At 43.2% G+C, this 18,067-nt stretch overlaps 1 protein-coding gene across 1 annotated transcript; it reads left to right on the top strand.

Annotated features, from left to right (window-relative positions):
- Positions 1–192: 192 nt before the first annotated feature.
- On the top strand, positions 193–16,961 carry LYPD1 (LY6/PLAUR domain containing 1). The gene is made up of 3 exons (XM_053983016.1): positions 193–643; positions 1,682–1,819; positions 15,091–16,961. Exons 1-3 carry the CDS (start codon positions 592–594, stop codon positions 15,324–15,326), a joined length of 426 nt encoding a protein of 141 aa, XP_053838991.1. The 5' UTR covers positions 193–591; the 3' UTR covers positions 15,327–16,961.
- The last annotated feature ends 1,106 nt before the right edge of the window (positions 16,962–18,067 follow it).

Here is an 18,067-nt window from a genome sequence, read left to right as displayed (position 1 = left end):
CGGCGCCTCGCAGCGGGGCCCGGCCCGTCAGCGCCGCGGACGCACTCCGGCTGCCACCTGTGGGCTCGGGCGGGCGGGGACACGGCAGGGACCGGGGCGAGTCCCACGGCGCGGGGGCTGTGCCCGAGCCGAGGAGGACGGCGCGGATGTGATGAGCAGCCCCGGCGGGCAGAGGGTCGCGGGGCCCCTCGGCAGCGCCGTGCGAGACGGAGCCGGAGCCGGCGGTGCGGGGGCTGCCCTCCCTCGCTGAACTTCGCCCGTCCCCGAGGCGCTCCCGGCGAGGTGCGGGGCGGCTGGCGGGGATCCCCGCCCCGCTCCGCCGGCATCACATGGTGCTGGGGGAGGGAAGGGGGAGCCGCCCCCCAGCCCTCGCTTCTCCTACAGTTTCTTCCAGTCTCAGCGCTCAACTCCGGCGAGGCTGGAGCGCGGCGCGGGGCTGGGCAGGGCGGGCTCCGCCGCCTGCTCCCGGGGCGCCGCTCCGCAGCGGAGGCGGCGGGGAAGCGGCACAAGTGCGCGGCGCCTCCGCTGCATCTCAGCTTCTGATGCCCCTTCGCGACTGCACGCCAGCCCGGCGGCCGCGGCTCCGGGAGGATGCGGCTCTTCCTCCTCGCTGCAACTTTCTGGGGATTGTGCCTGGCGCCAGGTAAGGGCTCCGCGCCGCTCGCCCGGAGGCGCCTGCGGCCAGCCCGGCGCTGGGAGCCTCCGTCCCCTCGTAGCCCCTCGACGGAGCTGCTGCCGGACGCTAAAAAGGAACGGAGCGGCGGAGCCCCCGTCCTGCCCGCGGCCCGCAGAGCCCCCGCCGGTGTCCCCAGCGCCGGCTGCCCGCGGGGCGAGGCGCAGCACCGGTGCCTCTCCGCGGATGCCGCCCGCTGCCTCGGCGGGCAGTGGGTCGGTGCCAGCGGGCGCTCCCGCCGCCGCGGCGCTCCCAGCGGAGGGCGGGCACGGGCCGGGGGTCCCCGCCGCGGGACGAGGGTGCGGGAGCCGCCGGCGGAACGCTGCTCGGAGCGCCTCGTTTGCATGATAAAGGCGGCTGGCGAGGGATGCTCCAGCGCTTTAATTGTGCGTGGCAAAATAGTAATTAAATCATTTGTAATTAATTAGTAGCTAAGTAAACCCGTCGGCACAGATAAAAGCCGGAGCGTATCTCTGAGCCGGGCTGCTCTCTGCGGGGCGCGGGCGGCTTTCAGCCCGCTGTGCCACGGGGCAGGCGATGGGCAGCGGCTGCCCGGCTGTGCCGGTGTCGATGCCGGTACCGGTGGCCGTCGCCTCCTGGCGGCGGCGTCTCCAGCGCCGGAGCGGCCGCCCCGCGGAAAGGAGCATCAGCAGAGCCGGCAACGCTCGGCCTCAGCTGAGCGGGCGGCACGCGTGTTTCACTTTATGTTTGTCAAAGGGATACTTTGGCTGAGCTGTGAGTAGCTAGGAACAGCTAAATGCGAAGGGGGAAACATAAGGAAGATTTCTGGCACGTGTTGGTTGTTTGGTTTTCTTCGGTGTTTGGTTTTTGTTTGTTGTGGTTTGGATTTTTATTGCTATTGCTGTTATTTAAGGGCAGGTTAGATGGGGCACCCGGTTGAGCAGATAGTGTTCCTGCCCATGGCAGGGGCTTGGAATGAGATGATCTCTAAGGTCCTTTCCAAAAGAAAGCATTCTATGGTTTTTGACAAATCTCTATCTGTTCCAGGTTCGGGTTTGCAAATACAGTGTTACCAGTGTGAGGAGTTCCAGCTAAATAATGACTGCTCCTCTCCAGAGTTCATCGTGAATTGTACAGTGAATGTTCAAGATATGTGTCAGAAAGAAGTAATGGAAAAAAGTTTTGGTAAGAATTTAATAATTATTCCTCTGTTTATCTGGTTTAGGTAGCATTTGTTGCTTTTGGCTCCACCCATTCATGGTGCTCAGCTTCATATGAATCTGGTGTTCCTACCTGAAGGGACTGGATTCAATGTCTTATACTTCTGAGTGGCTTTGCATTTTCCTTTAAAACTGGTGTAAAAACTGAAGGGTGCAAGCCAAATGTTGATAAAGCTGGTTAATACACAGCCTTATGGGTCTCTGATATAGTTTCCCAGCACTGGGAAATTAATAACAACAAGTTAGTTTAATCTCATTACAGTTAATTACATGGGCTTTTTCCCCAAGAGATAGAAGAGCATTAAATTAGTAATTCCCTCCTTTCTTTTATTTACTCAAGCAATTTATATACTCTGAAGGTTCATCTTAAGGGAAGGAAAGTGTAGTGATCTTTGCTTTCATCCATTAAAGCAACTATCAAGCAAAAGGGAGAAAGGGTTTTTTTTTTTTTTTTTTTAAAGGGGGAGGAATTTATGGGGGGAAGAGAAGGGCACAAATGGATTTGCCATACCAATCTTTAAGATTTTTTTTTCCTTGCAATTACTATTAAAGTTAACATATTAGGACAGCAATGTGTCCAAGAGGAAATCATCTGTGATCCTGCACCTTACCTCTATTGTCTTTTGAGCTGTTTAATAAATGGCTGGGTTTTGTTCAGGATTGTGGAAGGCATTTGAGGTTTAGAGAGAGCTGTCAGGTCTTACACTGCTGTGTTGCTCTGTAGCTTCCTACGTGAGCAGAAGACAGGAACTCTGTTAAGGACTCTGGGGCCGTGTGAGATGGCAGGAAGAGATTTGGAGCTCCTGGAGCCTCCTGCTCTGACTGTGGGCAGCTGAGAGGGTGTCAGGCATTGGAATGGACAAGGAGCAGCTCCTCACTGGGAATCCCAGCCTGGAAGTGCCCCCTGGGCCAAGCCTGGTGAGCAGAGGGCAGCTTGGGGCTTCAGAACCCTCACTTAAGGGGGTGCTGCTCTCTGGGACTGCCCATCTCACAGACTTGGGGTTTTGCTGTTAATGTGGCTTGAGCCACAGTCTGTCCTCTCCCAGCAAGTCCTCGAGGAGCAGCAAGATGCCTCTGGTGCAAACGTGTGCAGTCATCCATCCTGAACAGCAGCAATGCTTCTTGGGCTTAGCAAACTCCTCTCCCAGTGCTTGTCAGTCAGCTGGCCCCACCTGTGCTGGTGATTTCAGGTCACTGTGTAGTCAGTCCTGGATAAATAATAATTGTTGTTGCACGTCGAAAGTAGCTGAACTGCTGACGCTCTTTCATCCTGGGTAACACCATCCACAGTGACTACTGCTGTGAAATACTTAGAACCTGTCCAGTGTAGGGGAAAAAAAGCTGGGTTTAAGCTCTTTAAAGGAAGATTAGTCTCTCTTAAGTTATTTTTTTACTGGAGTATTTTATTTCAAGTTTACTTGAAAAGGCTGGTGAGGGTGTGAGATAGTTACAGCTTGCAAGGTACCTTTACAATCTTGAGTATGTCTAAATGACTGCTTGAAGGCTTTGCTATCTCCACAGCACAGCTTCTGCAGTACTTTCATGAGGTTAGACAGGATGTTGTGATTTGGAGGACTCTAGATGTGGTAGTAGACACAGACAAAAAAAGTCAGATTTAAACTCTTTTCTTTGATGCATAACTTGCCATTACTCCTGTGAAGAAATGGGTTGCAATACAGTAAATAAGCAGCTCTTAAACTGCTTGGTGAGGTTTTTTTTTCTGTGCAATTTTGGTTTTTTCTGAGTAGATCCCTAGATTTTTTCCTTTAGGAGGTTACTAGTATGCTCTGCATAGCAGGTGCCACTGTTCTATTACATTTACTTCTATAAATGCATTTCTTATTAATTTTAAGTTCAGAGAGTGTAAATTTCAGCCAGTTAATAAATTAAAATTTTAACCTATTTCAAATTGAATGAAATTTACATTGCAAGCTTAGTTTCTGTTACCCTCAGTCAATTTTAGAGAGGGTTGGTTGTAAAACAGAGGTGATTCAGTTCATCATCCTTTATTGGTTTTATTCCTAATTGATATTTAAACGTGTGCAATATAAATACCTTACTCTCCCAAGTTTTATTTAATAATTCATTTTACTTCTACCAGTATATTTCATAACCTGATTCTTTTGGTTGTTGCTTATTACTGAAAGCTGAAATGTTTCAAGTATTGATTTTAATCTATAATAGACTTGAGTTTGAGCTTTTAACCCAGAAAATGAAAGATGCAAATTTGCATTTATTTGACAGCACAGTCTCCTAATTAGAGTTCTTTCCTCTTGACTAAATACAGTCAAAGGAGTGCAATTTTTGTAGATTAACCCATTTTTGTCATTAATAAAACATAGCTGTGTCAGTGAGCAAAGTGCTGCAAGTTAGCTCAAACTTTATTTAAGAGTTAAGCGCGGTGTTTTGAGATAAAGCTCATGGTGTGAGTGGGTGACCATCCCTCTGATGGAGCCACCCTTCCCCTGCAAGAGACATCAATTTGTGTGTTTTGCTCTCGGGGGGCTGCTGGCTCCTGTTCTGTGCTGTGCCTGCAGTGCAGCCCCAGCCTGTGGCCAGGGACTCTTTTCCACGAGTGTTCTTTGCGTGCAGGAGTTTTGCCATGGCAGCTCTGTGGCTCAGCTTCAGTTCTGGATTAAACTCCCTGTCCTAGAAGCACCACGGTGGCAAATGACAACCTTGGGCTGTTCTTCCCATTTACCTTGTAAAAAGTTCCTTAATGCCTCTTCACAGTTAAGTCCTCCTCAGTTTCTCTAAAATCAGTGCTTCAGATGTCACTGGGCTCTCTCAGAACGTTGTCTCAGCTTCAGGTGAGAAATAACAGCAGCTCAGGCATGTTCCTAACCCAGAGCTCAAAAAAGTGTCTGTTCCTGTGGCAGCCTCTAAGAAAGTAGGTGTTAGTAACTTCTGATATGAATTAGATCATCAGGCATCTGATCTCAGCCCTTTGTTGCACCAGGTGGACATTTACTCCTTTGGACAGCTTAAAGTGAATTGAGAATTGAGCAGCAAATGGCAAAATATTTTTCTGTCTTAAGGCTGAGTTGTGTTTAAAAATTTTGCCAGGCAAAGTTTAATGATTGTTGGAATTCTGTTCCAGTGGGAGATACAGGACAAGACAGCATTTTCCCTGCGATAAAGAATCTTACTAATTAATTTGCTAATTAAATCTCAAAAAAAAAATATATAGAAAAAGCCTTCTTTTGGAGGGAGGAGTGATGAGAATGGAAAGTGGCACTCAAGACTGTACCACAAATTTTTTTATCCCACAGAAATTAATGTAAAGGATAAGTTTCTAGTGCTTTCTTCAACTGGATAAGCAGGTGTTTTAAAACTGTGTAAATTGAATGTTTGACAAAGGATCAGAGTTCTTACCATAATTCTACCTGCAGATATCTTGTAGAAATACCTGTGGTGGATTCCCTGCTCCCACTTGCCTTTCTCCAGTCTATGGACTTTTAAATTAGACATGTCAGTGCTCCTTCATTTTTAGAATATATGTAGCAACAAAGAAATCCCACAATATATTGGGATCAAGTGAAACATCTTGGTGATCTATAGATGAGTATATAGTGTGTATATGCTTTTATATATATTATATATCATAGAAAACATACTGGTAATGGTAATCTTGCTTTTTACTGAGGGGAAGAGTTATCTGAGCATAAAGGCTGATTTAAAACCTACTTAAGGCAAAATGAAACTTGCAGTGTGAATACATCAGCGAGGGATAAAGCAGGAGGGATGAGACAGACAGCCCAGAGAGGTAGCCAGTCTTAATTTCTTGGAACTCTCTGCAAGGAAACCTGCCCACATGCATGTTTTGAACAATACACCGTCTGGTCTAATGTAGTTGTGAACAGACTTTTACTAACTTTTGCAAGGAAAAAAAAAATATTCACTGTAGCAATGCCAATACTTTAAAATATCAAGGATTTTTCCATTTGCAAGCAAATTGGGAAACAATTGGATTATTGTATTAACCTGCAATAAGAAATTTTGCTTGTTTGTTTGGTTTACTATGGTCCTTTTAATGTATTTAATTGGTATATAAGTCTGCAGTGTAGTTAAAGAAATTGCTGTGATTGTGTGCTTAAAAGTAGTGCATGGAAACACCATGAGGAAGATCAGCATCTCAGTGTGGAATTAGAACTTTATCTATTTCTTTGAACTCTTTCCAGTATTGGTTTTCCCATCATTTGTTTTACCAGTGGCTATGTTGTATGATGAGTTGGGCTGTGGTAAATTCTTTACCTGTGATTATTACTTGGTTTTGCCATGATTGAGTTGTTCATATGTGCAAGGATTACAGAACCACGTACTTTTTTTCTGTGTACATGTATAGAATCCATTAGTACTAATATTAATTGCATGTTTATATCAAGGGGAAATTATGCTCTGGTGTACTTTTATTGACAAAGTGATTAAAACAGAAAGTTTAATGTTGCCAGAATTACAGTAGGCATTAAAGCTTTATAGGAAGTTGTTGCATCCCTAGTATCTATTTAGAAACAGTAAGAAACATCCACTAAATTTGTAGTGGATTTTTAAAAATTTTTTTATTTTCCTCTACTCTTTTTGGTCAAATGATATCATCATAACAGAATTTGTTGGTGTTTGGGTTTTTTTTTTTTTTTGTTTGTTAATCAAAGCAAAGCATGATATAATAAATCTTTAATGACAATTTTAAAAGATATATAAAAATTTTGCATGGGACAGTTGGTACCTATAACATCACACATTGTGCTACCAAATCCCAATGAAATGTAGGCATAATATCGATATTGGAAACACAGTTCACTTTTGATATTGAATAAAAGACTTGCAATGGACGTTGTTAATTTGCACTGTATGCTGAAAGCTTGGAACTGTGGATACATTTCCATTCAGAAACACTTTTTCTCAAATGTCAAAGCCATTTCCTTCCTTGTAAATTTTTTCCAATCTTTGGGTTTCTCAGAAAACTTCCAGCCACTTATGAAATGAACTGACTTGAGTGTGTCAGCTAATGAGAAATAATGAGAGTGTTCAGCAGTTGCTGTTCTGACTGCCTTTCAATAAAGAAAAGCAACAGTGGAGAGAACAGTTCAAGCAGTTTATGACTTGAAAGCCATGACAAAGATCTGAGTGCAGAAGTGATGAAGGCTGCATTATTTTAAGGAAGATGGGGTCTCTGGTCCAGCAAGTTTCATCTTTCACAGGATGTGGACAATAGCTTTTTATGTTGTTTTATTTCTCAGGCTTGTGTGAAAGATATACAAATTAATTTTGTGATGATACAGTGCCCACAGCTTGGTGTCTCTTAAACCTCCCCTGAGAGTTTCCTATTGCATTTCACACACAAATGAGTTTGTGCTTCCAAACCTTTTTGAAGCCTGACCCTGTCACTCCTTTTAGCTCCCAGTGACCTTATCAAATCATTGTCAAGCAAGCTTTAATTAATCCAAACAGTTTTCATTTCTATGTTTCCTTTGTAGTCTGGATGTTTTTTGTTTTGTTTTTTTTTTGAAAACTAGACAAAACTGGATTTTGCCAACTTAACAATAAGTTTTTGAAACTGGAAAAAGCCATATAAAATCCAGGAAAATCCTACTCTTAAGTTGAACAAGCTGTAAAATCCTGAGCATAAAATTGGCTGAAGATTTAAGAGCGGAATGAATTTCCAAAGTTCTGGCAAGCAAGTGCCAACATCTGAGCCATCCCACTGAAATAGCTAAGGACATTAATTAGGGATGCAGCAAGACTATTCACCTGTAAAATAATTTATGTGACTTTTTGCAAGGATGTAGCACTTTAACATTTGTAAAGGCAAAAGGGTTGTGGCTTCCCTTTATCTCAAAATGTAAGGATTGTCAAGAAAAATCCTCATACAGAATTCTGAAAATTGAGTCCAATTTCACCTCTGTCTCTACAAGATGAAGTATATTTAGGTCTTAAGGGCAAAGGACATTTAGATCTTGATTCCTTTGTATCAGGTAAGAGGAGAGGATGGAAGGCTGTGAGCCAGCTTTGTTGGGAAGATTGTGTGTTCTAGTGCTTGACTGTACATCCACATTGGTGAGCAGGGAAAGAAATAAGAACAGTAGGAAACCAAAGAATTATTAGATATGCAGGTGAAAGCTGAGCTTTGACCTCTCATTTGTAGCCTCCTGTGGCTTTAAAAATATTTGATAACACCACCATTAGCAGTTGTACTTCTCTTTCCCAGCCTATGCATTTTTAAGCATTTTAATGCCATGCTTCAGCTTTGCAAGCAGTGACAAAGACTTTTTTGTGATGCTTTTTGTTGTTAACAACACCGTTTTGAGTCACATTTCCAGCACCAAAATTAGAAGGCACAACTCACAAAAAGATATCAGGGTAATCTAAACCCTTGTCCTCTGTCAGTCAACAATTGTCCAGTTTTCTCCTGAGCTGACTTAATTTCTGCAAGGTGTCATGTCAGGGTGAGAAGGAGAGTGACGAGGCCAGACTTTCATTGTCAAAAGCTTCCTGTTAGTTTCTGAAAAAATGTGCAACTTCTTAAGAGTGCCAAATGTATGGAGGATTTGTGATGATAATAGGTTTTCATACAAAATCATGATGACAATATGCTAAGTGAACCAGGTGGTTTGTTTTCATTTTGCTGAGAGGCAGAGGGCTCTGGGTTTGTTTTATTTTTAATAGAATTGCGTACTCTCTAAGAACCTAAAGGCATGAATATGCTTTTATCTTGTCTATAGAATGCATCAAAGGGAGGACCAGGATGAAATAGCTGCACTCCTAAAATACAAGATTAAAAATCAGGAAGTGTGTGCATAGCTTAGCAATAGATTTCAAGTCACATACTTTCAGTGCCTTGGGTTTTTTTTTTTTTTTTTGGTCTGGAAAACATCGACCATGGTAGCTCACAGTATTTAAGTAGCTGTTTACAAGGTGATTAGAAAATTTTGTGATACAATTTGTAGCAAGGTGCAAATTATTTAAACCACTTGTCTCGTCAGCTTTCTCTGTGGCATTCACAAAGATAAGAAGAGTTATTGTGAAGTGAAACTTACAGGACATGGTTGGATATCTTACACTTGCTCAAATTGTTTGGGGTTTTTGGGAGGGTTTTTTGTAACAATGAATTTACAGCCATAGCTGAAAGTCTGTGTGTTGAGAAGCTTAATTCATACTTTAAACCAATAAAAACATGGTCTGACTAAAACTGCAATTGTTTGGGGAAGCACAACATCAAAAGAATGATTGACTGCTCTCCAATATTCAGTCACCTTCTATGATATTTAGGACCTTATTAGATAAAATATTTATAATCACTTTCTCTAGAACACAGCAAATCACAATAGGACCTCTGGAGTCTGTCACTGTTTGATGTATGTGAACAGGTTCTAGCTCAGGAACTGATAATTATCATAGCAAAACCACTGAAGCCATAAAAAGATGGGCATACAACCTAATATGGAAATTAAAAAACATCATTTCCATATGTATTTGTGTTTAGTCTGAACCCAATTTTTGTAGTGATACAGTAAAATGCAGAAATAGTCACCTATTTTATGTTCCTTAGAAGGTGATGTTCACCTGTTTACATTTTATTCTTGCACTAGTATAAATTATCATTTTATTTTTTGCAGACATCAGAAAAGAGCTTTCTTAAGTGCTTACCTTTGCTTGAGTGCAGGGTAAGCTAGTGACAATTTAGGGAAAAAAATACAGAATGAAATGTATGAATGAAATCACAAAGCAAGCATGGCTAGGCAGAGCACACATCAAGTCTATGCACAATGTAAAAAAGTTGCAGATTCACCAAGAGCAGAAAATGAAAGTTTTGGTGAAATAAGGTGGAACTATAAGCAGGATATTCAAAGAAAGGAGTATTGGTACATAAGCACAGTCGTCAGCTTGTCTTTATGAGCAACGACATTGAGAGAACACCCAAACAGATCCTGTGCAATTCATGCTGATGCCAGAGCTAGGACAAGACTGGGGGGGCTCCTCCTGAGTTCTGTGTGCTACACTGTGAATTATCCACTGCTGGCCAATTTCCCAGCTTTTGCTTAGAAGAGATGGGCAAGATTTAAACACCCATCTAAAAGAGTTGAGTAGAGGTTCTGTCAAAATTGTAAGTGTATGCCTCAAACTTGCCTTGATCTACCTGCTGGCTTTCTCAGCTACTTACTTTAAGGTACAAAACTTTTCTACAGCCCTTTTTTTGCTTCCAGCTCCTGGTGCAGCCTTGAAAAGGCTCAAGGATGCCTCAGTGCTGGGCCCTAGTTGGACACAGACTTCTTTCTCAGCTCCAGATTTGTGGCAAGGTTTGCTCAGAGCACGTGCAGGGGATTTTGCTAAAGCACTGTTTGTGGAATGAGCTGCACGAGACTGACTTCACACATGCCTGTGAAAGTAAATACATATACAATATAAAATATATAATATACATATAAAATGGCGTAGAAAAAAGTTTGCTTTAAAAAAAGTGGAGTGTCAGTCATAGCCCACAAGATCAGAGAACAGCTGGCTTGGAAAGCTCAGTGTTGGGCAAAGTGACACTGTCCACTTCACTGAGGCAAGCTTGGAGAGGAGGGTTTTGTGTCCATGAGGTCCTGGGGTGAAGGGCAGGGATGTGATTTCCTGCTGAGCTGTGCCTTTGCAGAGAGCAGTTTCAGAGTAGCTGGGTCATAGGAGTGGGAAGGTGATTTTTTTGGAAATTGGGTCACTGATCTCAGAGGTGATACCCTGGTTGCCTGTTTTGGCTTCAGAGAGCTTCTGTGCATTTTGCTGAAGGACACCCCTGAGAGTACAGGTGCAAACTGAAGTTGCACACTGCTTGGATTGTGCTTGGCTCTGAAAAGTTGGAGAGTCATGCTTACACAGCATCTTTTTTTGTCTGCACCTTCTAGAACAGAAGAATCAGAGGTGTCTAATAAGGTTCTTTTCAATCAGTAAGAGAAAAACCTTGGATCTTCTGGTGCCTTCTGCATACACAGTGTAAGAAGTAGGTGTGATGTCACCTTTTTTGGTTGTCCTAGTAACAAGTTAAGCTGTTAGTCAAGAGAAATGCACTGGGCTGTGCAGACAGGGTAGAGGAAAGAACACTCACTTTTGGATTTGAATAAATTACTGCTTGAATTGTTTGTTACAATCAAGACAGAATGCACTTGTGTATGGACAAAACAGTGCCAGGGTGCAGATGCACAGGACTAGACTGGATCCAGCTGGGAAAATAAATATTGCAAGCAGGAACTATAGAAAAGCCTAAATATTTACACCTATCCCTTCATTGCAAGGAATAAGGCAGAAATAATAGTTTGGGCCTTGACACTGTCTAAATTTGTGATGACTTGTGGGACAGAGAGAGGTGTAACCATGGGCAAGTTGCTTAGTCTAGAAATAAATTTTCCATGCCAAATTTAAGCCCAAATCTGCTTTAGAAAAGAACCCTGAAAACAAACATGGCTGTTGTAGGTACATGTGACAAGAGAGGGTGTGGGATACAAGCTCGTTATCACACAGCTCTTCTAGCTCTATGTACTCCCCTCTTTTCTTGAAATTTCTTGATTTGCATCCCACAAACCCCTGAAGCCAAAAAAATGGAAAATCTGTTTGTTAGTAGTAGGTCCTTCACAGTAAAACATCTTTCTTTATAGTACCTAAACTGTTGTTGGGGTCTCCTGAACCCGTGAAAAAGGACAAATTGCTCTGTATTTGTTCATCAAGTAACTGGGCAATAAATACACTAATTAAGTAGTCGTCAATATGCTAATTGATCTCTCGTGTCCATTGTTGAGGGTGGGTAGCTGGGAATGACCCCATCCAGTAAAAGCAGAGTGTAAAAAGTGAAGTCTCCTTGCTTAGCCAATGACTCAGAACAATCTGAGGTAGAAGAAAAGCTTCCAGAAAGGTTTGCAATTATTTTTCTGGGTGATATGTTAATGAATGCACCAGGCTGATTGCTCAGGCAAGAGTACCCAGTAATTAGCAGTTATGTCTGTGGTACGAGTCTTATGAGGCAGATAACCATTTTGAAGAACTGTCTGCAGTTCAGCCTGCTGGTGGCAAATGATTCAGGGAGATCTTGGGGATCGTTTTGGAACTGGCTCAGCAATTCTGCAAAGGAGGAGTTTGAGGAGAGATCTCAGGATACAATTGGGAGAGGAGGCTGCTCTCCTGGCTGAACTCAGGGGGTGAGCTGAGGTTACTGGGGCCCATTAACCTGTTTGCTGGAGTGAGGAGATGGTGTCCCTGCCATCAGATCATGATAGTCAGTTGTACTATACTAATGTATTTCCTACCAGAATTATGATAAGAAGGTGGTTTAGGAGTAAGTGAAGTCACAGCACAAATGTTTCAAAAATGTCACACCTGCAGTGCTAACATTCCCTCTTTTCCCACCAACTTCTGTGCCTGTTTGCATTGTGTCTTCCTGTCAAGATAGTGCAGAACCAGAGAGAGAGCACAGCCTTTCTGTGCTCAGCAAGCTTGCTTCATACCTGATGCTTTGTGAAAAGCACTTAGTGTGATAGCAGCTGGTTTGTGAGATCAAGAGACTCTATCAGTACTCAAAGGAAAAAAATCTTGGATGTGAAGGGCATGTTGTTAGCAAAGGAGCTCTTAAAAACCTGATGGAAATGCTGAGTTTTTTAAGTAAAAAATCTTTCTAAAATTTAGATTACTAGAACAGGGAATGGGAATAAACAATCATTTGGGTGTGAAATTTCCCATTGTAAGGCATTTACTGAAAAGCCACTGGAGAAGTGTTACAAGGGGATTTTGCTACTAGTCAGATTATTCTCCTTATTTAGGTGTGAACATGGTCCATCTGTTCATGAAACTTGGAGTAGCAAAATTTCAGTCTGTGCTGGAATACTGTTTTTTGACTTCAGAAGGAGCTGAGGATTGTTCTATGGGATTGATCCTGGAGAATAGACCTGTTGTAAATACATGGAGTTAAGCTGCAGGACTTTGATTTTTTTTGCAGGAGAGGTTTCCTAGAGTTGTCTGGTGAAAACCATGCCTCAGAGGGCACAGCTGTGAACAATTCTAGTTTCCTAATCTATGGGAGAAGTGCAAAATGTGATGTTTCCACACTTATGAATTATCCAAACTAATAAATCACTAGTTCAAGTTATGAGCAAAGCTTTGCAGGAAACCTGTGAAAAGGAAACAGCAGGAAGAGAGTGATCTATAAAATGATGGGAATAGGAAATCTGCCAGGGTCAAAAGCTTTTTAGAGCCTTGGTCTTGAAGGGCAAAGTCAAATTCACTGCTGTTCATGTGGAAGGCTGAGGAATGGCTGAGTTTGGTGGGTGTTTGTTGCTCAGGGAAATAATCTGTGATGGGGAGCTGCAGGATCAGGTCATTGTGCCTGGTTTAATTGAAGACAGGGAAGGGGAAGGAAAAACATTAACTGTAGCCATGGGAAGGGTCATATCTGCCTCTGCGCTGGGAAGACTGCAGGAGGAACATGATCAAAGCACCAGGAGGTTTTGGGGAACATCAGCTGAGATTTTGGTATTGTAAAGCCGATCAGTTGCAGCACCGCTGAGGCTCCTTGACAGCAGTGGTTTGTCAGCAGAGACAGAACTCCCTTCTTTTTGCAAACTGTAGTGATAAAGACTGCATTGCTTTATCTGTGTGCCTTTGCTATTACAGGGAGAACAGCCCACAGCTCCTCTGCCTTCTTGAGAAAAGGCTCTACCTGCTGCGTTGATTGATTGAAGCTCACTGGAGACAGAGGAAGATTTAACACTCACTTGAGGGCTTCTCTTCATAAGTTCAATGAGATAGATAGCCTAAAAACACATTTCAGAGCTGAGATTTGCAGGGGGAGAACACAAAACAAGGAAACCCCTGCATTGTTGAGATGGCAGCAGTGTTGTGACAGTATAAAAGAATTGCTTTAATTAAAAGCCTCTGAAGACAGGAAATCCTTCTTTCAGAGCACAGCCCAAAGAAAGGGTGTTCTGCTGCTACTCTCAGCACTCAGAGGTGCAGTGGCTGATGCCAAATTACAGAGGTTTCTTCTGGACCTCTGGAGGTGCTGTAGTGGTTATTAAGTCTCTGGGGACTGAACAAATATCTGCAGGCACTGTACATCCAGTACCAGGGTTATATTCCCTCCTCACTCCCTCCAAAAAAAAGCCTCAATCACTGTGCATTTAAAGACATTTTGGAACCATGCCACAGGATGCAAAGGCGCTATTCTCCAAGGGAATTCAAAAACTTTTTGAAAATCCCATATTCAAGAAGAATAGTGATTTTATCATCCTTAGGAGTATCCGTATTACTTTTTGTAACTAGAAGCAGGCAAACATCCATTATCTACTTCTATTTTGTGTATGTTTTTCTAAGACAAAATTTCTACTGTATCACTTGTAGGACAATTTTGGAGTAATGAGACGGGAAACTGCCATAACCATTTTCCACTGTGACAGAAGAAAATACAACTGTGTATTTTAAAACCTTTATAAACCATGTTAAAATAGCAGCTAAAAGTATATGCATCAGAATGTGCTTTTTCAGTTAAAAACAATCAAAGAAATTATAAATTAGCTTATTAATTAAAATTAACTTAAATTACATTCAAAAGGGGAAGACTTTCAACTCAAGAAAGACACTTCTATAGAAATGGAAATTTTTGTTATTGAGGGTATTAAACTTCAAAGATAAGCAAGAGCTGAGATTACCTGGAAAAGTACTTCTAGTTCTTCTTAAAAAAAAAAAAAATTAAAAGGGGAGGGAGAAGGATGAAAGTTTTTCTGATAATCATCCTCTTTTTACTCTTAGTTACTTGTCTGTGTGTGGCAAAGGAACAAGAAAAAGAAAAAAAAATCCTCAAAAGACAAATTAAGAGCATAGAAAGATGTAATTACTTAGACACCTTAACTTAGACATGTTCAGCAATAGAAACAAAACTAATTTTCTCACTAATTGCATTTCAGTTATAGCTATTCAAACAGTTTATTCTGAAAGATTAAGAATTCCAGCTATAAAATGCATCATTTGATATACATCATGCAAATTAAGTCTGTAATATTTTTGGTTCCAACCAGGATCGAACTACAAAGAAATCCCAGGCAGAGCGACCGTGGTGCTCCGGCAGTGCAGGGCTGTTTGTGCTGTCACTGCTGAGGTGGCTGCCCTAAGCACCAGCAGTGCTTTGGGGATGTGAACTGGGTTTGCAGCTGCTTTTGAGCAGGAATCCTGCTGTAAAGTGTTCCCCTCAAACGGAGTAACCCTTGTTGTGTGTCACAGGAATCATGTACCGCAAGTCCTGCGCCTCCTCGGCCGCGTGTCTGATCGCCTCCGCCGGCTACCAGTCCTTCTGCTCTCCTGGCAAGGTGAACTCCGTCTGCATCAGCTGCTGCAACACTCCCCTCTGCAATGGACCCCGGCCCAAGAAGAGGGGGAATTCTGCTGTGGTGCCAAGGGCACACATGATAACCACTCTTCTGCTCCTTAAATTTGCTCTGTTGTTTTTGTACTGCTAAACTTCAAGCAAGTTGGTTTGGTGGTTTTTTTCCCTGACACAATTTGTCCTGCATCCTTCTTTCTTCAAAGACGCTGCAATTATTTTCTGTTTGTTTCCAAATCCTTGTCAAGAGCAAGGGAAGTTCAGTGGTTGTGTGGAGAAGAGGGGCTGATATTTTTGTCAGCTAATAAGTTCAGTTAGCAGATTGAATTTCCAGTGTGCACTTAAAAATCCCAACAGGGTACAGAACTCCTGTTCCTTTTGCATAACTGGAAACAAATCCATCCGAGTTATTCCTTTTGCAATGTTGTCGCTTTCCTCAGTCATTTCAATGTCCCATGTTTTTAAGCTCATTGCTAAGCATTAATTTTGCCTTATGAAGTCATACTTGGTGTTCACAAAGGCCGTTCTGTGCGCCCTGGCCGGGCTCTGAGCCGGTCTCGAGAGGCGCCGTTTCCAAGCTGGGATCTGGTGGTGCAGGACCCGGCTCCCGTGGGCTGCAGCTGGGCGTGGGCTCCTTCTGGAAGGTGCTCAGGACAACTTTGGCGTTGCCCTTGGTGGAAGACCCGCGCCTGGAGGACGTGAAGAGCAGCGGGCGCAGGGAGCGGCTGCTCCGCGCCCCGGAGCTCTGGTTGGCCCTGAGGAACTTCTCCCTGTTGGCGTGCTGCAGGGTGAGGCGGCAGCGCAGGACCTGCAGGAACACGCTGCGGAACTGCCGAGAGGAGACGTTGTACAGCAGCGGGTTCACCACCGAGCTGAGGTAGAAGAAGATGTCGGCGATGGGAAGGAGGGTGATGTAGGCTCTGAAGTAGGGGACGGTCCAGTCCTGCTTTGGTTTAGCAGCAGCCATGATCCTTCTGACCTGGTTTGGCATCCAGCAAACCGCCAGAGTGGCAATGATCAGTCCTGTGGGCAGAGAGAGCAAGAAAGAGGTCTGTGTACGTGGGGGAAGACACACAAAATGCTATCAGTTCTGCACTTCCTTGTTAGGAAATGGTACCAATTTTTCAGTGTTTTGCTTGACAGCTTTTTCTGCCAGTAGCATTTTTTGTTTGTTGTTTTTAATAACTGTTGCAAGGTCATTGTGGCACATGCTCAGACAAAACACTGCATAGTTTGGATGGTGTTTCTTTGTACCTGTTGTCATTTATTGGTTTTCAAAGCGTTCTTTCTCTGATCATCTGTGTCTTTGGAAAGAATACAGTTTTATTTTGGTTTACATTTCTTACATTTCTTCTGTCTTTCCCTTTACTTTGAAAAACAAATACAGTAAATAGAACCTATAGCCATATTAGATCAGGCAATACCCAGAAGAGATCAGATTCTTGTTTGTACTTTACAAAAAAAATGTATGCATAATAATATATTTCGTGTTATTTTTGGTAGATTTCCTCTTACAGAAGCTATTTTTAAGTAAAATGTGTATGGATCTTTTTATGGTAATTAAGATATGTTGGGCTTTCTTAAAAATCAAATTCCAGTGGAATTAAATGATGAATGTAAATGAGAAAAACCCAAGCCTAGTCATGAAAGTGTAAGCAGTTTCAGATTGTAAATTACGCTTTAAAATGTGGTATCTGACCATTTTGTATTTATATGTAAATATAAATACATGTTGCTGCATCACTAATGGCATTAAAAAGGGGTGGCTGAAGTGTTGGATGTCTGAAAATTCTGCCTGTGTGGAGCGTGTTCCGCAGGGTGCAGCAGCCCTGCAGGAACATGCCAGGGACTGGAGCTGCCCGTTCCCAGGCAGGACATGGAGCAGGAGCAAGGCAGCTCAGTGGCATCCTCTGCTGCTGCTGTGTGCCAGCGCTGGAAACCCTGACACCTTGTGTGACATCCCAGGTACACCAAGTCACTGCTCCTGCTGCTCCTCCCGCCACCGAGCAGTGCTGGCTCACAGTGCAGCCTCCAGTTTGCTGTCCCCTCTTTGCTCCTCTCTGTGCAGGAACTGTGCCTTACACAAACTTTGGAGGGAGATGAAGCTGTAGCCTGGCTGCTTCCCTGCAGCAGGGAGTGTCCTGGTGGGGCAGTTCTCACCCTGTGTTAGCTTCATCCAGTGCCTGACCTCTGCTCCCAACAGCAGCACAGAAGCTGTTTAATTCTTACTTCTCTAGGCTGAGTCGGATTGCCCCCACTGGACAGGTCACTGTGGCAATGCTGTTCAGAAATAGCAGGGTTTTGAAGCCAGGAAAAGGATACTTCACTAGCAGGAAGATGTGAATGTAGCAGGGAAGGGAGGCAGGAAATAGAAGATTTTTCATAACTTTGAAGCTGCCAGAGCTTCATCAGGCTATGTCCGAGTTCTCGCCACCAGTAACCCCAAGTAAAGAAAAGGTATGAAATGCCTTTTAAAAAAATATTTTTTTTTTCTCATAAAAGGGATAATTAACAAATTTATTATCACCCTCAATAAGCTACCAAATAAAAACTGTCCTTTGGATCCCTTGGTTCTGTAATCACTTAGTGCCACAATAACTTTGTTGGAATGGGAAGTAACAGATCTTAAATGTACAGCACTGGCTTAAGAGCGCTGGAGGGCTGTTGTTGGCAGGCCAGCAGTAAATCCATCACCAAAACCTTTGCCATTTTCAGTTCTTTGCCTACCAGAACTCTCCTCAGCCACTGTTTCTTTTTGCTCTCAGTCCCCTCCCTGCTCCTGATTTTCCCCTGCCACCTTGCCTCACTGCTCAGTACCTGCTGTGCCTCTGTGATCTGAATTTTGTATTAGTCCTGCAAATGTTTGTGGCCTTCAGA

This window comes from Vidua macroura, chromosome 7 (assembly GCF_024509145.1).
Source record: "Vidua macroura isolate BioBank_ID:100142 chromosome 7, ASM2450914v1, whole genome shotgun sequence".
NCBI classification, from domain to species: Eukaryota; Metazoa; Chordata; class Aves; order Passeriformes; family Viduidae; genus Vidua; species Vidua macroura.
Note: the sequence above shows the minus strand (reverse complement) of the source record. Positions and strands in the feature narration are given on the sequence as shown.